Here is a 22,343-nt window from a genome sequence, read left to right as displayed (position 1 = left end):
TTACAGAAATTTACTGTAAAACAGCAAACCTTAAATTACTGAAATTTACTGTAAAACGGCAAACCTTAAATTACAAAAATTTACTGTAAAACAGCAAACCTTAAATTACAGAAATTTACTGTAAAACAGCAAACTTTAAATTACAGAAATTTACTGTAAAACAGCAAACCTTAAATTACTGAAATTTACTGTAAAACAGCAAACCTTAAATTACTGAAATTTACTGTAAAACAGCAAACCTTAAATTACAGAAATTTACTGTAAAACAGCAAACCTTAAATTACTGAAATTTACTGTAAAACAGCAAACCTTAAATTACAGAAATTTACTGTAAAACGGCAAACCTTAAATTACTGAAATTTACTGTAAAACAGCAAACCTTAAATTACAGAAATTTACTGTAAAACAGCAAACCTTAAATTACAGAAATTTACTGTAAAACAGCAAACCTTAAATTACAGAAATTTACTGTAAAACAGCAACCTTTAAATTAGAGAAATTTACTGTAAAACAGCAAACCTTAAATTACTGAAATTTACTGTAAAACAGCAAACCTTGAATTACAGAAATTTAGTGTAAAACAGCAAACCTTAAATTACAGAAATTTACTGTAAAACAGCAAACCTTAAATTACAGAAATTTACTGTAAAACAGCAAACCTTAAATTACAGAAATTTACTGTAAAACAGCAACCTTTAAATTAGAGAAATTTACTGTAAAACAGCAAACCTTAAATTACTGAAATTTACTGTAAAACAGCAAACCTTGAATTACAGAAATTTAGTGTAAAACAGCAGATGTTAAATTACAGTAATTTACTGTGAAACAGTGGATGTTAAATTATAGAAATTTACTGTAAAACAGCAAACATTAAATTACAAAAATTTACTGTGAAAAAGCGTAAGTTAAATGACAGAAATTTACTGTTGTTGAATTTTACAGTAACCCTTTGTTATTTAACAGCTGTTATTTTAATTTTAATTTTTTTTTGCACCCCAGCTGCGTAAAATAACAGATTTTATTTACAGTGTGGGTAAATAAACATATGCTGCAATTGTTGGCGGTTCATTCTGCTGTGGCGACCCCTGACAAATAAGGGAATAGGTCGAAGGAAAATGAAATGAAAGAAATCTTATAAATTCATATCTGACAATACAATAGTCACATTTGCTTTTTTTCCAGTTGAATCTGGAATATGTGCATTTTTAAAATGATATTTCCAGTTTATACTTGATTTGCTGCATCATTGATCATTTTAACGACCTCATACCTGCATCAGAGGCGAGGAATCACAACAGTGCTGAAGCAGTAAGAAAAGCCGTGTCTGTTGTTATACAGTGAGTATGCTTCTTCTGAAAGATCACAGGCGTCCCATGCTCAGCTCAGAATTATAAATACTTAGACTCTAACCGTGTTCAGGCTGATGATTCTGCACTGCATTTGCTCAGGCTTTGAACTCTGCAAGTTTTGCTGTGTGTCCTGATGCTTTTGCAGACCATACAGATTTCTGTGATTTGAAGGAATAAATTGAACTCAGCCGATCCTGACAGTCCTTGATAGCTGGTGATTTTACATTATTTCTGCAATTTCAACTAAATAAGTGAGGACATTTTAGATCCATGTATCCCATCATTTGTAGTATTAAATCCACAACCCTGATATAATAAATACAGTAGAAGTCAAAATGATTAGCCCTGGGATTTTTATTTTTCCAAACATTTTAAGGTCAATGATTTTTATTTTTATTTTTTTGTCTACAGAACAAACCATTGATATACAAAGATACGCCAAATTACCCTAACATCCCTAATTAACCTAGTTAAGCTTTTACATGTCACTTTAAGCTGTCTAGAAGTGTCTTGTAAAATTATCTAGTCAAATATTATTTACTGTCATCATGGCAAAGATAAAATAAATCATTAAGTCATTAGAGATGAGTTATTAAAACTATTATGTTTATAAATGTGTTGAAAAAAATCTTCTCTCTGTTAAACTGAAATTGGGGAAAAATATACGGGGGGGAGGGGGTGTAGTGGGATGGGGTTAGAATTCAGGAGGTCTAATAATGCTGACTTCAACTGTAGCTTTAATGAGAACTAGAGGTTACAGTTTGGGTCATCTACTACACCATGAAATGACTCTGAAACGGGTTCATGCGTTTGCATTACAGCAAATTACTTTATGAGTGAATGGGTGTCATTTGGCCTACAGTTTCTAGTGCATTTGAACAATATGCACATACAGACAAAGCTTGCCATCATGAATACATGTTATGTTTGCAGAATAAAGTCCAATGTATTTTTTACGATAATTATTTCAACCTAGGCTCATTCTGAAAACGTACCCCTATATACAGCGCCAAATATGTTCCAGGAGGTTTGTTTTTTTTTTGTAGTTTTTGTTTTTGCAATTCCGCCAGAGGCCGCTGTGTATGTTTTTTTGACCCACCCTCTCCCTTCCCTAAACCTAACCAATACTGTTTTCAAAAGCATTGATTAACCCGCCCACCCCCTTCCCTGAACCCAACCGATAAGAGTTTTCAAAAGCGATTCAAAAAATCCCTTGAGGATTTTTACCACGTTTTCAGATGTTACAACATTCTCATCTTGTTATTTACTAATTTAATTTACCTTTTGGCTTTTGCTTTTGTTTTACCTGCTTTCTGTAATTGTTCTTCGCTGAACTCAAACCCCAATATCATGGTCAACTCTGCCGACTTGCGCAGTGAGCCACTGGACAATCTTGTAACAACGAAAAAGCTGTCTACGGTTAGGTAAGCGTCAGCTAGTAAGCATGCACGAAAAGAAACAGCTTCATACTGCCCTGTAGCGTTTGTTTTAAAGATGAAATGCAGCCACACATACTTATGTATATTGGGCTAGATTTTCAGAATGAGCATGTGTTGAATTGTTTTATTAAAATATGTATTTACTGTTTAAGGTTTTTGACATTTTTTTGTCTCCGGTTTCTCCCCACAGTCCAAAGACATGCGGTACAGGTGAATTGGGAAGGGGTAAATTGTCCATAGTGTATGAGTGTGTGTGTGTGTGTGTGTGGATGTTTCCCAGAGATGGGTTGCAGGTTATCCGCTGGGTTATGGGTTATCTGCTGCATAAAAACTTGCTGGATAAGTTGGCGGTTCATTCCGCTGTGGCGACCCCGGAATAATAAAGGGACTAAACCGACAAGAAAATGAATGAATGAAAAATATATAGCTTAAAGGGGCTAATAATTTTGAATTTAAAATGGTTTAAACATTTTTTATATAGTTTGTATTTTAATGTGTATATTTTAATTTGATTTGTTTGTAATAAATGTTTTATTTATTTTATTAATATATATATATATATATATATATATATATATATATATATATATATATATATATATATATATATATACATACATATATATATATATATATATATATATATATATATATATATATATATATATATATATATACATATATATATTAACTGTGAATTTTTTACTTTTTTTATTTTTTTATACTTTTTCAAATATTTACTATGTGCCGTTTAATACAGCAAGTACATTTTCACAGGATTTCCTATAATATTTTTTTTTCTTTTGGCAGAAGTCTATTCTATTATTTTGGCTGTAATAAAAGCAGTTTACTTTTTTTTTTTAACTTTTTTAACTATTGCCTCCTTTAAGATTTTTTTTTCCCAATGATTGCATAATTGCATAATTACCCTAACTTGCCTATTAATTAATCTAAGCCCCTGCCTAAATTTAAGTGCCTTAAATTGCACTTTTAGCAAAATACTATTATCTTACTGTAAAATATTATATACCTTCATAATGGCAAAGAGAAAAGAAATTAGTTACTAATAATTTAGTCAGACCTTCGGTTTAGTCTCTATTTCAGAGGTTGCCACAATAAGTTATTAAATAATTATTAAAAATATGTTTCAAAATGTGTACAAATCTTCTCTTAGTTCATCATTGAAGTGACAAACTACAAGCCTTACATGTTTATAGCAGTTTTTAATCTTCTAAATGTGAAGTCCCTTCACATTTAGAAGATAAATGTGTTTTGTCCCTGTTTAGAGCACTCTAGCTTATAGCTATCTTAAAATTGAACAATACTGATACTAACAAATAAAAAACTTTCAATTTCATTCAAATAAAAGCCTTTAAAGTAATACTAAACAAAAGTGAGTAATGTCAATGAAAAAAAAAAGTGACCGACTATATAACCCTCCTGTTTGCTGGAGCAGATTGAGGAGTGAAAGCTCACCCAGATCAATGGAGAAATCCGGCTCTGTGTTTGTGTCCTGCTGAGGAAGAGGCTGATGGAGGAAGACGGAGCTGAACGCTGAGCTTGCGGATGGCGGTGGACTGTCCAGGCATTCAGACGGGCTGTCATCGCTGATGCCGCTGTCACATGGAGAGCACGGCTTCGACATGTCCAACAGTGAGTCCAGAAAATCATCCATAACACCTTCATGACATGCAATCTGCAGAAACACAAACACACACATGCTCAAATCAGAAACATGCAAACACAACCATGAACAAACTGCAGATGCTCACGTATATGCAATTTTTCAATTCTGAGTATGCCTCACACAGGTGAGTGGGCTTGACAAACCACCTGTAGGAAACATCCTGCCAAACGAGATATGTATAAATCAGGAGCTAAGTGTGAACTCTAGAAACAGATCCAGTGTGACAGTAAAAATGTTTCTGATGTTAAACAAATTTCATTTTATTAATTTAATTTGAATAAATTTTATCAAACAATGCTGGAAAAGTATCCTTTAAAATAGGAAGCAGCAAAACTGAGGTTAATATTCATTAATAATTTCAAGAAATGTTACTTCAGCATCATATTAGAATGATTTCTAAATGAAGATTGAACATAAATTGCACACATTTTTGCAGGTTCCCTTTACTTTGCATCTAGAAGTTATTATGTTCATTCATTCATTTTCCTTCGGCTTAATCTTTAATTTATCAGAGGTCACCACAGTGGAATGAACCGCCAACTATTCCAGCATATGTTTTATGCAGCGGATGCCCTTCCAGCTGCAACCCAGTACTGGGAAACACCAATACACACTTATTCTCACACACACTCATACACTACGGCCAATTTAGTTCATCCAATTCACCTATAGCGCATGTGTTTGGACTGTTGGGGAAAGCGCTGCACCCGGAGGAAACCCAGGCCAACATGGGGAGAACATCACACAGAAATACCAACGAACACCGGGATTTGAACCAGCGACATCTTACTGTGAGGCAACCAACCCGGGCTCATTGTGGAAACGTAGTCCCGCGGATGTTTCTGGAGACCGCGGAATACGTCCCGGCGGGTACGTACGGCTGCAGTTTTTGTTTTTGTGAATCCGCGAGAGGCCGCTGTTGTGCGCTTTTTCGCGTCTCAGACGCCTCTCGCGTGAACCCGCCAGAGGCCGCTGTCCTACTGACCGGATGATTGACTGCGCGACTGGCCAATCGGCTGACCCGCCCTCCTCCTTCCCTGAACCCAACCAATTTTACTGATCGACCCGCCTGCCCGCTCGCTTCCCTAAACCCGAGCAACAGTTTACAAAAAGCCGTCCAAAAAAATAAAAGCCCTGATTTTTTTTTTTCTACCGCGTTTTCGGGGACCTGCCGGGACGTATTCCGCTGTCTCCAAAAACGTCCGCGGGACTACTTTTTCAGAATGAGCTTGGGTTGGAGGCAACAGTGCTAACCACTGAGCCACAGTGCCACCATGTTATTATATATTGTATTATATACTTGTACATGCATTTTTAGTTCATTAGACACATATACACTTGTTCAACTATCTTTATGGGGACTTCCCATAGACATAATAATTTTTTACTGTATATTTTATCCACATAAACCCAAGCCTCACAGGAAACCATCTGTGTTTATACACTTTCAAAATGCTTCATTCTGTGTGACTTATAAGTTGTTTTCTTCATAGGACCACACAATGTCAAAAATTACTGATATTGGTGTACTTTTGGGGACATTTGGTTCTCACAGAGTAAGGAATACAAAGTACACACACAAAACAGTACCATGTAAGACACACAAACACACACACACACACACAAACTTGACAGACAAATCTGGGTCAGGCACGTCGTTCGCTCTGGCTGTGTTTACAGGAAAACTTTCAGAAGGCCTCATTAATTAACAATGTTTAACCAAAAATAAGATGCTCACAGTTGGACGGCTGTTTCATGATTTACCAGATAAACTGAGGTCAGAAATATCAAACGGGTTTCACTCACGCTTTGATCTGCCATTGACCATGCAGGACTGCCATGTTTTGCATCTCTGGCTGTATCAGGGACTCTATGAGGCTCCAGCAGCAGCTCCAGGAGTTCAGGCCCGGGAAAACACTGAGATTGGAGGAAAAACAAATGAAGACATGAGGTGATTTCACATATTAAACCCTGTTGGGGATGTTTTCATTTACTCTGGGGTGATTTTAAGTATTAATTTGGCCACAACGTTTTCTGTGTTTTAGCAAGTGGAATGATTATTGGTGGCAAATCTTATTTTGACACGTATTTTGGGAAAATGCTTTGACAAAGAACTCAACAAAACACTCTGGGCAAATTGACTACCCTTTCGTTATGTTGGGGACTGTTTTTGCCCCATTGACTTCCATTATAATGACTTTCCTAGATTACAAAGCCATCTATAGTTGAAGTCAGAACTATTAGCCCCCCTTTGTCACAAGCTCAGTCCCAGTTATTCCCCTCACTGGCCGGCAGAGGTCTCTCTCACCGGACTTCTAAACACTACATCCCCCAGAAGCCCCGTATCTGTCACTGATTGTGCTGCACCTGACTTTGATCACACACACCCATAAAAGCAGCATCCACGCTCACTTCTTTGCGAAGTCTTGTTTGCCCAGTCAACATTACCGAGCGTTTATCCTTGTATCCTGATTGTTTGCCTGTTAATCGACCCGGACTGTTATTGATCTTGATTTCCTTGCTGCCTGCCCCGACCCTCTGCATTTCTATCCGTGTATCATTTAAGCTGCCAGCCCTGATCTATGCCTGTCTCTACGACCAACGAGTTTATGCTGCCTGCCTTTCGACTATATATATGCCTGATTTTCATGTGAGTGTCTCCAACACCATTTGGCTTGTGTTTCTGACTCTGAGTTCAATAAACATACTGCAGATGGATCCCTCTGTGTTAGCTTCCTCGTTACACCCTTTTACATGTTTTCATTTTTTAAATATTTCCCAAATGATGTTTTACAGCAAGGAAATTTTCACAATCATATTTTTTTCTTCTGGAGAAAGTCTTACTTGTTTTATTTGGGCTAGAATAAAAGCAGTTGTATTGTTTTAACCCATCTTAAGGTCAAAATTATTAGCCCCTTTTGTCACCGACTCTGTCCCAGTCACTCCCCTCGCTGGCCAGCAGAGGCCGCCATCTCCGGGCTTCTAGCATTACATCATCCACTTACGCTGATTGTGCACACACCTGTCCTGAATCTTGCTAACGACCCACGTACCCTTTTTAAGCCGCACACAAACACTCAGTCAGTGCGAAGTCTTGTTTAGCCCCGGCCAGCATTTCTGAGCGTTATTCCCTGCCTGATTCCTCGTGCATTACTCCAGCCTGTTTCTGACTCTGCTTCGCCTTCTGCCTGCCCACTACCCACGCCTGATACACGGACTCTGATATTCGCTGCCTGCCCACGACCCACGCCTGATACACGGACTCTGATACTCGCTGCCTGCCCACGACCCACGCCTGATACACAGTCTCTGATACTCGCTGCCTGCCCACGACCCACGCCTGATACACGGACTCTGATACTTGCAGCCTGCCCTCGACCAATGCCTGGTAAACCCCTCTGTTTCTGTTCACCGCCAGTCTTGATACTTCACAGACTATTGTTGATGTGTTTGCACTTTAGTGCATATTGTGTGTTTGAGTGAAAGCTTGACTAATAAATACTGCATAATGGATCCCTCCGTGTCAGTCTCCTCGTTACACCTTTAAGCTACAGTATATTGTCTTTAGTTAGTCTACAGAACAAACCATCGTTATACAATAACTTGCCTAATTATTCTAACCTGCCTACTTACCCTTGTAACAGTTAAATGTTACTATTATTATTTTCTGATTTATTTATTTTTTTGCATTGTGTATTGTTTGGCATATTAAAATCAGTATGTTAATATGTAATACTGCATCCGACCTCGCTAGGCGCAAGGTTGATTTGCACCCCTATAAAGAGCCACTTACCATAGAGTAAGAATGCGTGTTTGTTAGAGTGTACACCACATGTATCCCTTTCGCTTCCAGCCTTCACAGTAAGTCCAATGTTTGAGAACTGTTGCAGTTAACTCTCAATTAAAGGACTGTTTGTATTTTGCTATCCTTATGCATCTGTTGGCTTGCTGTTTTGGAGTTTAAGCAAAACTAAGCTTATCCAACTTTTTGAGGAGCAACATCCTCCCACTCAACAGAATGCAACATGACTCTTTCCTATATGCATCGATGGTCGCTTTCCTAGCAAGTGTTTAGACCATGTAAAGAAATTGCATCGCTCTCAAGTGCTCGTAAGGGTAGGTGATCACTGACTTCATTCAGAAAGACTATTTAGATTCTGACTATGGAATGCCTTGATTTTTTTTTTTTTTGTGTTTTTTTTTTTGTGATTGATATCTTTTTTGTTTGATGCTAAAACTATCCATATGTGGGTAAATTTAAAAAAAAGTTTACGCTTGCTATAATTTTTTTCAAGAGTGTTTATTCAGTCAGCCAAATAGCCTGTTCAATTCACCTCAGAGTAATACCAATTCAAAGTGATGAGGTGTTGCAATCTTTGGCCAATCACATACTCTCATATTAGCCTAGTAAAGCCTTTAAATGTCACTTTAAGCTGTGTAGAAGTGTCTTGAAAAATATCTTTTCAAATATTACTTACTGTCATCATGGCAAAGATAAAATAAATCAGTTATTAGAGATGAATTATTAAAACTATTATGTTTAGAAATGTGTTGAAAAAACCTTCTCTCCGTTAAACAGAAATTGAGGGAAAAAATAAACAGGGGGGCTGATAATTCAGGGGGGCTAATATTTCTGACCTCAACTGTATATAACCATGCATTCTTGAATGTTTTTGGTTTTTCCTGTTAGGAAGAGGCCAAATGTGTCATTTTTACTGTTGATCATCAACTTCTATATAGAGTTTTGTGTGTGTGTGTGTGTGTGTCTTAGTATGTGTGTGTAAGAGAGAAAGAGACCTTTGCACACTTATCTTGATCGGTCTGAGAAAATCAAAATAAGCAGCTCAGCTCTCAGAACAGTAAACATAATGTGTATTTATGCACGCACACTATAATCTGCTGTTTTACTCCACAGAACTCCTTATAAAAGCCACACACTTTTTTGCACAGTCCTCTATATAGGTTTAATGCTGCCAACTGTAACGCCGGGGAGTGACACCAACAACAGAAGGTAGGATCCAATATGCAGGTTTATTCTTTGTCAGGCAAGCAATGGTCAAAACAGGTATGAACAGGTATGTGCGGGCAAATCCAGAGTCGTAATCGAGGAACAGGCAAAAGGTCGAAAGGCTGGCGGCTAAACAGGATAACTAGGATACAAAGCTAGGTTCAGACACGGAGAAACAAGACAGGGAGAAACGCGTTGAAATGTCACTAAACAGTAAACAAGACTCGGCAAAGTGAATGAGTGTGTGTGCTGCTAAAATACTGTGTGAAATATCAGTCTGTGACGAGGTTCAGCTGGTGATGTAATCAGGATAGATGAATGACCAGGCGTGCGTGTTTGGAAGAAGTGCATGTATGAAAATGTAGTCCTGGGGAATGCGGAAGTGAAGTTAAAGTATAGTGGAAACCAGCGATCTCCAGAGAATGATCGCTGGTTCTCGTAACACCAACGGATGATCAACAATAAAAATGACACATTTTACTTCTTCCCAACAGGGAAAACCACCAACAGACCTATTGCAAATCCAAGGAAATGATAACATGAATGAATGAAACATTAGAAGTAAACCTCAAACATCATCTTAAAATCACCCTGACACATTGATTACCAAACCTCGTTATTTTACATTTTTAATAGATTGTGTAGATCATTCTGGAAATAAACATCTCCATCTTTGCACATTAAGCAGGGTTCAACGCTAAGGATTTTTTTTTACGGGTCCGATCGGGCCATTGGTTGAGATTTTTGCTTGCCCTGCCAAAATTTTCACTGGCCCCACCAAAAAAAAAACTAAAAGGTTAATAGCTATTTCTTAGCCACACATTTTAAATAATGGCAAAATTATGCCTGTGAATCAAGAATTTAAACATTTTAAATATGTTAATAAATGTATAATGAACAAAATTCAAGATTTTATGCAAATAAATAGCGGTATGAAAAATGTGCTGGTATTTTAATGCAATTCTAAATCATTTTTATAAAAATGGCTTGCCAAACTGACAACTGTTTTTTTTTTTTGTTTTTGTTTTTTGGTTTTTTTCAGTTTCTTAATTTTGTTCCCATGTAATTGTCTGCTTCTAAGACTTTAGAAACAGACGTTTTCTTTTAGCCTCATTGTTTAATTTTGCCGCCATGTTGCCATCTGTACTGGTTGTTACCAGGTTACAAAAAAAAAAAAAAACGTGCTCAACATTACTGGCCGATAGGGGCCAGTAACAATCCTTTCTACTGTCCCGAGTGTCTTTCACGCTGGCCCCGGGCCACCGGGCAGTCCTTATTGTTGAGCCCTGTTAAGTCAAAACACTTAATGGGCTGTAGTTTACCGATCTAGGCGCAGAGTCTAAAGAAGGAAATCCTACGAGGAATCCTCTTCTGCTGCGGTGAAATACGGTCTGCGCCACGTAAATCTCTAATTCCCTTTATAAGTCAGTTGCGTCGTGCCATAGCGCATTTGCTACTTACATTGGGGGCTATGTAAGTGGAAAAGCTGAATGCTTCACTAGCGAGAAAACAGTTAATCAGAGCATCTGCAGCGCGAGGATAAAGAACGAGTCTCCTCCATTCGGCCTCTTTACTTTCTCTTTACTCTTTACTTACTTCTTTACCTTGGTAGATAAGGAAATGTTGGAAACTCACTCCACAGAAGACATCCATTAGCCAACATATTTAATTCAGTTTGTTAAGCGCAGAGTTTGTTTCAAAACTATTTCTAAATTCAGTTCTAATTTCCAGCAAACGAATAAATAAACAATAATAACAAAGTGTGGGCAAAAAACTAAACACACGACCTGTTCTTATGCCTCATATGGTGATGCAGACGTCTCTAAAACCCAAAAGGTGGACAAATCTAAACTTGTTTTTATTCAAACATATATAAATATGCGTATAATAAATAATACTGATAATTATAAAAACATTATACAAATGCAAACTGTCATGAATATACTAAAGAAACCCCCACCTATTGAAGAATGCATGGAGTGGTTTTTGAATTGCTTTTAATTTTGGTTTTATTTAAAAAAAAAAAAAAAAAAAAAAAAAAAAAACGTTAAATGAGAATTGGAAATTTTTTAACTTAAAAAAAAAAGATATCATTATATGTTTTATTTAGAGTATTTTTTTAAAAAATAAATTGGCCTCACACTTCATATTTTCAGATATGTCATAGTATATGTATTTAGTCCGGTACTTTTACCATAAACCGACACATCAACCATTTGGTAGAGGCTGATATTTTAGAAATCATGGGATGCATTGAGTGTGTTAAATAATTAAGGGTTAAGAAATGCAATCCAAACATTTTTTTTTCTTGTTGGGGTAGTCAAGGGGTTAAACAATGTGTAAGGTTTGGACGTGCATAGGCGCATAAGTAACGCACTCTGCGCCGGACTTTAGAGCAGCTTTTAGTTTGTCAATGGCGTGGTCTATACCAGTTCTTCTAAATAGCAACGCACTAAAAATGCCCCTTAACACACCTAATTTTCAGACTAGCACATCCATGAGTCCACAAAGTGGTGCAAATGGATTTGCTATTTAAACAACGTGGCACAAAACGTGAAAATTACGGTTGGGCTGGTCTAAAAATAGCAACAAATCACGCCAAATACATCTAGCCCCTGATTACTCCGAGTGTATGGTAAGGCCCATCCCCTCCTTTCAATCAGTGTCATTTATTCATTCATTCATTTTACTTCGGCCTATTCTCTTTATTCATTAGTGGTCGCCACAGCGGAATGTACTGTCAACTTATCCAGCAGAAAACATCCATACACACTCATACACTATGGCCAATGTAGTTTCTTCAATTCACCTAAAGCGCATGTGTTTGGACTGTGGAGGAAACCGAAGCACCCAGGAAACCCACGCCAGCATGGAAAGAACATGCAAACTCCACATGAAAATGCCAACTGGCCCAGCTGGGGCTTGAACTAGCGACCCTCTTGCTGTGAGGCTTTCAAGAAACTACTAAAAACTCAACTATTTAGTCTCCACTTCACTTCCTAATCTGCAATTGCCTCTCTGAATATCACACTAACTGTACCCAAAAAAAAATAAAAATACTAATACTACTAATACTTCCCTTCTTAGACTTTACAGACCTGAAACTTGCCTATAGCACTTATTCATTGTTGCTCTTAGTTGTGTAAATTGCGTCTGCTAAATATGTAAATGTAAAATGTGAGGCGACAGTGCTAATCACTGAGCTAGCATGTCGCCGTTTTTAATCAGTGTTATTATAGAAATGCTTTAATTTAAGAAATCTAGCTCTCTGTCGAGAAACTCCAGAGCATGTCAGATTACTGGGTTCTGGCTACTTTCTTTGGTCTTAAAAGCGTCTAGAACCTGGTGTAACCCGATGGTGACCACTCAGATATTCATCATTATTTCCGCATGTGAGTCCTTAATGGAAAACTTCCTTCCTCTCTTTGTAAAAAAAAAAAACTGAAGCAGGAACCTGCTCACACTGTTAAAGTTTAACCAGGTTCATTGCGCTTCCATTAAGTATTAACATGACAGTCTGCGATGTTATTGTTAGTAATGTAACACAGAGAACAGCCATACTCAAAACATATGACATTTCCCAGCAGAAACATCTCTCTACGGGCCTGTTCACAGCGTACAGCAACAGGAGAGCATCATGCGTGTCAGGATGTGATGACACAATGAATGATAAATCCGTGTGATGGTGCGTAATGAGCACGAAAAACAAGTGACCCAGATACACTATTTGAGCTTTGCTTCTGACACGTGTTGAAGATGAGTGATGTAGACTCGTAGCTTCACCCTCAGCTCTGCTCACTTTAAAGGACAGTCAGGAACACAAATGAAAAAGAATACGGCGCTCTGAAGAGCCTCTTGATCTGGAGTTAAGATTCTCTCCCTGCCAGAGAAAGTCAACTCGACCCCGGAGCAGACGCTCTACAGAGAAACCAGAGTGGATATTTATAGCGCTGAGCAAACACACACATATGCACAAGGTCAAAATTGACTGCTATTGCTATTCTACATTTAGGGATGTAAGGTAAAGTCACCTAAGTTTGATACACATTTCTGAAAAGCAGGTTTTGTTGTTTTTTCCTTATTTGAAAGAAACTTGGGAAAAAGTACTGAGGAATGTATTATTTTTATTAGGGGCCAACCACTGATGGCGTGTAGTCTGATGGTACCTGTTGTATAGAGGAATTACCAAGCTACGTCACACATGACGTCACACGGGTTCCTGGTTGCAAAAAGAGACCAGTTGCAATAGCAAACATGTCAGGTTGTGCAGTAGGATGCCAAATTCGAATGTGCTATGAGGCGCTGTGTAGGATGTAAATCAAACTTCGCTTATCAACACATAAAACACGTGACGTGCATATACACCTATACTATTGAATGTTTAAAAATAGGTATGGAATTTGTGCATATACATATAAACGTACATATAAACATAAAAATACACACGCATGTACATATAAACTCGATCCTTGTATATAATCGATCCTCGCATAAACACCCTCATTATACACATAAACTCGCTGCATGCTGGCATGTTGCATTCGTGCAAACGTACAAAATAAAATTCACAAACATAGTTATCAGGAATCAGGTTATTGTGAAGCTGATGAAAAAGAAAGAATGTGCTTTATAGACATATTAAATCTGTTAAATAATGAAACTGCTTTATATAAAAATAATATAAAATATTGGTCGATATAAATAGACTATATAAAATATATAAAAAACGTTTTATGTTAAACCTTTTAATTTAATTATGTAATTATACACAAATAGAAATGGTCAGATAGAACCCTCAGCTTATTTATATATTTATAAAGCTGAGTCTGACAGTTTTATTTGTTGCCCTTCCATTAAGTAATAATATGACAGTCTGCGATGTTATTGTTAGTAATGTAACACAGAGAACAGCCATACTCAAAACATATGACATTTCCCAGCAGAAACATCTCTCTACGGGCCTGTTCACAGCGTACAGCAACAGGAGAGCATCATGGGTGTCAGGATATGATGACACAATGAATGATAAAACCTTTTAATTTAATTATGTAATTATACACAAATAGAAATAGACAAATACCATCAGCTTATATATATATATATATATATATATATATATATATATATATATATATATATATATATATATATATATATATATATATATATATATATATAAAGCTGAGTCTGAAAGTTTTATTTATTGTGCTTCCATTAAGTATTATTATAACAGTCTGTGATGTTATTGCTAGTAACAGCTTACTATATATATAAATCTGAGTCTGACAGTTTTATTTATTGTGCTTCCATTAAGTATTATTATAACAGTCTGCGATGTTATTGTTAGTAACAGCTTACTATATATATAAATCTGAGTCTGACAGTTTTATTTATTGTGCTTCCATTAAGTATTAATATGACAGTCTGCGATGTTATTGTTAGTAACAGATTACTATATGTATAAAGCTGAGTCTGGCAGTTTTATTTATTTGATAGTTTATTTCACATTTCTTGTTTGTAAAGGCTAAATAAAAAGCGAACATTAATTTTTTTGTACTGTTTTCATAAAAAAAAAAAAAAAAAGTTATAAGAGCCTGGATGTTGTTATAAACTTTGCAACTTCAGTTTTGCAGACTTTTGCAGTATTGCCAGTTCTTTTCTGTCTTTTTAAAATCGATATCAGAATTATATCGTATTGACATAAATTAAGAAATATATTGTGATGTCAATTTTTGCCATATCGTCCAGCCCTACGTAACGCATTGATATATTCACATCGAACATGGTGTGTTATTTAGTTATGCCGCCCCCTGATCCTGGTATACTCTTCAGTTTGAACAAAAAAAAAATCTGAGCTCGTCTCAATCAAATCTTTTTGCACTATCCTTTTCAACAAACAGCAACAGCCCATTTCTCAATAAATGTGTTTTTTACATATTGTAATGTGGTAAAGCTGAACAACTAAACTGTATTTTTATATTATCTTTACTTTCTAATTTGTGTCAATACTGTAGGTGTAATGGTTTTTGTTTGCTGCACCGATAAATGTGATGGCATGATGCCAGACTACATCTGAGGCTGTATCTCTGTGATAGGTAAAGATAATGACACCAAATTTTAGGTCTGTCATTGTCGGTCATGAGTTATAGGATATTCATTAGCCATTATTAACAAAAAATACAAATTTGGTAATACATTTTGCCAGCATATGGTTATTTTGATGAAATTGGTCTCAAATTACTCCTTGGGTCATGCTGACAACACAGACACCAATTATGCCATAATCTGCCAAACTTCCTGTCCACCATTTTGTTCAAACCATTCTTATTTTAACTCCTCCTAGACCGTTGGTCCAATCTTCATCAAATTTGACTCGGATCATCTTCAGACCATGTAGACCAAATGTTGATAGACAAAACTGTTGTCATTTAGCACATGCCAGATAACATTACAGGCGGAATCACTTCAATGATTTGAAGTATTGAAACCAAACCGAAAGTGTGTGATCTAGACCTGACTTTGAGCAAACAACATGAGTTTGAGTCACCTTCTGGGTAAAATAGACTAACAATTAAGTTCTATCAATAGAAATCATACAAAATGTATTGAATGACTTTTGATAGTTTTGTTTATTGTCATGAGACTGGTCTTGCAGATTCATTGTATCATTGATATGTGAACATTGATATATTTTATTCCCTAATTAATATGACTTCCTTTCCACCATATTGAATTAGTTTAAAAAGCTGTTGTTTGAACTCTTCATAAGTCGTCATAGGCCAAACTTGGCTCAGACCATGCCGCCAAAAAGTTATAGAATTTTCCAGTTGCTCTGTAGCTTGCTGTCGTGCTTGTTTATGATGTGGCGCTGGGCTGCTTGGCCCCAATCGTTGCTGCTTGCAGCTATATTTATTATTATTATTATTATTATTATTATTAATTATTGTAGTTTTTTGCAGTTTTATTATTCTAATGCATTATGGTGTTTTTCTGCTAAAGTCTACTTTTCTGTCCAGACTCACTGCTGCCTTTGGGAAGAAAAATCATCAGGTTGTTTAATTTGATCTCACTCACATTTTGCAGACGGTGATTAGATGAAGTGATAAAACTGTGATGTTAAATCTCCCACCTCTTACATTATCTTCTGAAAAACACGCTGCAGGTCATATCATATATATATATATATAAACAATCTCAATCATTGGCTCAAAGTGGGCTTTTTTTCTGCAGCTCTTATCAAATTTTACCGAAACCTAATGATCTGAGCTTTGCTTTATATAGTAATTGCATAGAGATCTATTAATTGTTACTCCTGCGCAGCACTGAAATTAAATGTAGAAGCAATGAAGATTTTTCTCAAAATTTTCTGCTAGAAATATTAATTCTCAAGTTAAATTCACAGGGTGCACGATAGATCAGTGGTTAGCACTGTCACCTCGAAGCAAAAAGGTTGCTGATTTGAGTCCCGGCTGGTTCAGTTGGCATTTCTGTGTGGAGTTTGCATGTTCTCCCCGTGTTGGTGTGGGTTTCCTCCGGGTGCTCTGGTTTCCCCCACAGTCCAAACACATGCGGTACAGGGAAATTGAGGAAACTAAACTGTCCGTAGTGTATAAGTGCGTGTGTAAATTAGTGTGTGGGTGTTTCCCAGTACTGAGATGCTGGAAGGGTATCCGCTGCGTAATACATATGCTGGAATAGTATTTTTTTTTTCCTCCTGCTTGGTTCCTCATTTATCAGGGGTCGCCACAGCGGAATGATTCATTCATTCATTTTCTTGTCGGCTTACTCCCTTTTTTAATCCGGGGTCGCCACAGCGGAATGAACCGCCAACTTATCCAGCAAGTTTTTTACGCAGCGGATGCCCTTCCAGCCGCAAACATCCACACACACATTCACACACACACTCATACACTACGGACAATTTAGCCTACCCAATTCACCTGTACCGCATGTCTTTGGACTGTGGGGGAAACAGGAGCACCCGGAGGAAACCCATGCAGGGAGAACATACAAACTCCACACAGAAACACCAACTGAGCCGAGGTACGAACCAGCGACCCAGCGACCTTCTTGGTTCACTACCTACTGCACCACTGCCTCGCCACAGCGGAATGAACTGGCAACTATTATGTATATACTTGTATTTCGTTATTACTAATGGTTTGATGCTTATAAATCCATTTTCCTTTACTCTGATCTCTTGTGTGTTTAGACTTTTGTCTAAAATTCAGATGAGATCTGAAAAATAAGTAAAACTTGTGAAAACAAAGCTAAAAAGTTACCAAAGTGTGACCTGACATATTTCTGTAGGAAACGTTGAATTTCATAGACTGTAAAAAGAGTGTATGCGTATGAGAGTGAGTATGAATAAGTGTGTATAAGTGTTTTCCAGTGCTGGGTAGCAGCTGGAAGGGCATCCACTGCATAAAACATATGCTGGAATAGTTGGCGGTTCAATCCACTGTGGCGTTCTCCTAAATAGAGACTAATCCAAAGGAAAATTAATGAGTTGCCAGATTAGTAGATTGACAGAATACAGGAACAAACATGCCCAATGATCAAACCTCACACTGTAAGCTGCTCAGCTAATATTTACACTTATATATAGCCACATTTAAGGATGGCTAAGTCTCTCCATAGTATGCTTAGGCACAGCATTAGGGACCTGTTGATTTCTGACAATCACTGACTTAGTATGATATAATCTAGCGGCTAAATCAAACTTTCTTTATGTATTAGCAAGCATAGGGCGGCCTAATATTACTAAAAGGAAATTAGTTTACAGTTTTATTCTCTATCTAACAACCAGAACTGGCGAGGATGTGTTCGTGAGCAGATGTAACTGGCCAGCATAGCGACTTCGGGTGAATGATTTTAACTTAAAATAAGGATTTATTTGGTTGATCAGGTTGATAAGGTGATCAGCTTGAATTGGATAAATCTAAATTTAAATGATTATAAATTGGAGTCAGATTAAAATTTGGAGCTGGAAACAAATTAAAATAAATTTTAACAAATAAAAATATTTCTTTTCACATGTGCTTAAAAGGCTTTCTTCACCCATGCTGTTAGTACCGTCATAAGACTAATAGATAGTAAAGCTGCACAATTAATCGTAAAAAGGTCGCGATCTCAATTCGACCCGCTAGACGATCTTAATCCAGCATTTCTACGATTCTGTCAATCTTATTTTCAAGTTCAGGAGAGATGCAATGGTGGCCGCACAAGTCTTCACATTGTTTTACAAACGTTGTTCAGCAACTTGGACACCTCCAATTGGTGTTGAAAGAGTCACATGCTGTATTTGAAAGATATAATTCACCCCAAAAATGTAATGTCTGTCTTTATGTAATGTATTTGCGACCGCAAAATCACACGTGACGTGAGCTGACCGTCAGCTGTTATCACAGCGAGGGCGGGCACGCGCTGAATGAAGTCTACTTTAGTGACCAGAACCTGCATAGGCTGTGAATAACAGGTAATAAAGTTATAAATTACATTCTGTTTGTGGCACAGAGTGATCGTTTGGGAGCCACGCGGTAAGTGAACCGATCTTAGCAGTGAAAATTAAACCGAATGCGCACACAGTGTTGCCCGATGCAGCTGACTGATTCCAGAAATGAAAAAGTACCCACCCAGGGCCCTATCATACACCCGGCGCAATGTGGCGCAAGGCGCGGCGCAAATGTTATTTGCTAGTTTCAGCTTGACGCAAGTGTCGTTTTGCTGTTTTGCACCATGTTGTTTAAAAAGCAAATGCATTTGCGCTCATATGTGCGCCCATAGGCCTTCTGGTCTAAAAAGGAAGGCGTTCTGAGGCGGACCGCTGGCGCGTTGCTATTTTGAGAAACTATAATAGATTTTTCATTAGAGTTGCGCCTGGCTTACACACTGCTTACTACGCACAAGAGAGCAATACGCAAATATATTTACATTTGAAAAAAATAACTTCGTTATTATTGTTCATTTATTCGTTTGCTGGAAATTAGAACTGAATTTAGAAATAGTTTTGAAACGAATATTTGCGCTTAACAAACAAAATTAATTATTTATAGTCTAATTGATGTCTGTGCATAAAGGTTTCCCTATCCAAGAGCGAAAGTGAAAGTAGATCATGTATCTCATTCTCACGCAGTAGATGCTCTGTTTAACTGTTTTCTGTTTAAAAAAACTGTTTGCTTGTGAAATGCTCAGGTTTTCCACTTACACTTACTTTACGTCATGTGAATAGCAAATGCGCTTATAGCGCGACGCAGCTGGCTCTTAAAGGGAATGGGAGATGAGACTCTGATTGGTTTTCTCAAAACACACCTATAACTCATTAAGAAAATAAACTCAACTCTTTTAGATCATGCGCCACTGCGCAAAGGGGATTTTTCTCATCCTTAAATTAGCAAATATGGATTCTGACACGCCCTGAAAGCGTTTGCGCCCTGCTCTCTACGTTTTGCACATGGACCGTCAAAATAGAGCCCCCAGTCTTCTGCATTCACGAAAATCACATCAGTGACAGATTTAAAGCAGAAAATACAGTCTCAAAAACAATAATTCAACATCAGAATAATCATCAGCATTAATGACCAGGACAAATCTAAAGTCTGTTCAAGTCCATCATTCCAAGCCTACAAAATTTAGCATTTTAGCCAACATTACAGCTACACAAAGCCTATTGCCGTTTGAGAATAACAAAAATAATAGCCCACTCATATTAACCTTTATTTTATATCTACAGAATTGTAAAGAAAATTGTGATCTTTAATTTTTTTTGGCAAAAAAAAATGTGATTCTCTTTTTAGCCAGAATCGTGCAGCTCTAATAGATAGACCTGTACAAGCACACTATTGATACAGACAGTTCTGTTCAAAGAGCTTTCAGAAATAGATTTCTATTTCATGATAGGTGCCCTTTAAGTAAAGTAACTAATTGCGTTTTACTGTGTCTAACAGTGAAAAGGTATATAATACCAAAACTGATCAATTTCTTCATCAAACCCACAAACCCTTGTGAGCATTTAAAGCGCAGACTATAGTCTCATCCCAGACGAGCATGATTTCTTAACCTTCAATTTATTTGTGTTTCATTGACGAGATTCTTCAGCTCTGAGGTCGTGCGGTTTTACAGAGAAGATAAGCTTATCTCATCTGAGCAAAGTTTTATATGACTTGAGCTAATGACACAGAGAGAAACGCACATAAGTGCAAATCACAGCACGCTTGACTAGTCAACATTTACAGAGACAATCTCGGAGCTAGAGGACACATTGGAGGACGGATTCTTGAAGTGAGATGCATTTCATTCAGCTTTGTCATCAAATGAATGAAACCATGTTTTTATTTTATTTCTGAAGAAGTCTTTTGTCACTAAGGGCCCTTTCATACATCCGGCGCAATGTGGCGCAACACGCAACGCAATTGTTGTTTGCTAGTTTCAGCTTGGAGTTGTTTTGACGTTTCCGCCACGCTGTTTAAATAGCAAATGCATTTGCGTTCTGGTCTAAAAAGGAAGGTGCTCTGAGGCACATTGCTGGCGCATTGCTATTTTGAGAAACTATAAGAGATTTTTCAATAGACCAAAACAAAGACGGTCTAAAGTCCAGCGCAGAGCGCGTTAGTTGTGCGCCTTGCTTACACACTGCTTAATACACACAAGATGTAGAGCAATACGCAAATATCTTTACATATGAAAAAAAATATTTAATTAAGGATATATATAGGATATAAATATAAAGGATTAAAATATTACAAAACATATTATTTTCTATCCTACATAAATTTAAAAACCACTGCCTCCATGCCTTCTTCATCTCGGGAGTTTTTTTCAGTTAATTCATAACCAGTTGCTTTTGTTTTAATGTTATCATTATTAGCAGTATTATTTATTATATCCATATTTATATTTGTTTTATTAAAAACATGCTTAGATTTGCCCACCTGTCAGGTTTTAGACCATATGGGGCACAGCATGTGTATTTGGAAATAACTCTGTTTTTTGAGCACACTTCGTTATTATTGTTCATTTATTAGTTTGCTGGAATTTAGAACTGAATTTAGAAATAGTTTTGAAACAAATCTTTGCGCTTAACAAACTAAATTAATTATTTATTGGCTAATGGATGTCTGTGTACAAGGTTTCGCTATCCATGAGAGTGAAAGTAGATAATGAGATGCCTTACCTCTCATTCTCGCGCTGTAGATGCTCTGTTTAACTGTTTTCTTGCAAGTGAAATGCTCAGTTTTTCGACTTACAAAGTCGTCATGTAAATAGAAAATGCGCTGTGGCACAATGCAACTGGCTCTTAAAGGGGATGGGAGATGAGACTCTGATTGGTTTATTCTCAAAACACACCTATAACTCATTTGGAAATAAGCTCAACCCTTTTAGATCAAGCGGATTTTTCCGTCCTTATATTAGCAAAAGTGGATTCTGACATGCCCCTAATGCGTTTGCGCCCTGCGCTTTGCACTTTGCATATAGATCGTCAAAATTGAGCCCTAAGACTGTTTTTATTTAGTCAAAAATACAATATTGTGAAATAATGTCTCATATATAATATAATGTAATTTATTATTATTATTATTAATATATAGTCTTTAGTGTCAAATGTTCCTTTCAAAGCTATTACTATATGTAAGGAGTAATTGATTGAATAATGAAAAAATGAATACACACCTGACATGGTCATGCATTACTTCAACTGTGATAATAATAATTAAATATTAATCATAAATCTTATAAATGATATTAAATTCCCGTGCTTAAGTTTTCATATTTGAATCATTTGTGGTGCATCACGACACTTAAGAATCACAATAATAATTAATTTACATCACAGGAAAAAAATACATTTATTACATAAATGA

General features: G+C 36.8%; 1 protein-coding gene across 4 annotated transcripts in view; it reads right to left on the bottom strand.

The window, feature by feature from the left end:
- The window catches only part of creb3l3b (cAMP responsive element binding protein 3-like 3b), a 69,368-nt gene that overhangs the window by 41,506 nt on the left and 5,519 nt on the right, over positions 1-22,343 (bottom strand). For all 4 annotated transcript variants that reach the window (XR_012394888.1, XR_012394890.1, XM_009298922.4 and 1 more), the window contains exons 2-3: positions 6,282-6,392; positions 4,265-4,484 (exon numbers count right to left, since the gene is read on the bottom strand). Coding sequence is in view for 2 of the 4 variants with exons in the window: in XM_009298922.4 (XP_009297197.2) it covers positions 4,265-4,484; positions 6,282-6,392 (331 nt within the window). In the remaining 2 variants the exon portion in view is untranslated. The remainder of the gene's footprint in view (positions 1-4,264; positions 4,485-6,281; positions 6,393-22,343) is intronic.

The sequence above is a fragment of the Danio rerio genome, chromosome 2 (genome assembly GCF_049306965.1).
Source record: "Danio rerio strain Tuebingen ecotype United States chromosome 2, GRCz12tu, whole genome shotgun sequence".
NCBI lineage: Eukaryota > Metazoa > Chordata > Actinopteri > Cypriniformes > Danionidae > Danio > Danio rerio.
The sequence above is the reverse complement of the archived record's forward strand: the minus strand, read 5'-3'. Positions and strand labels throughout refer to the sequence as shown.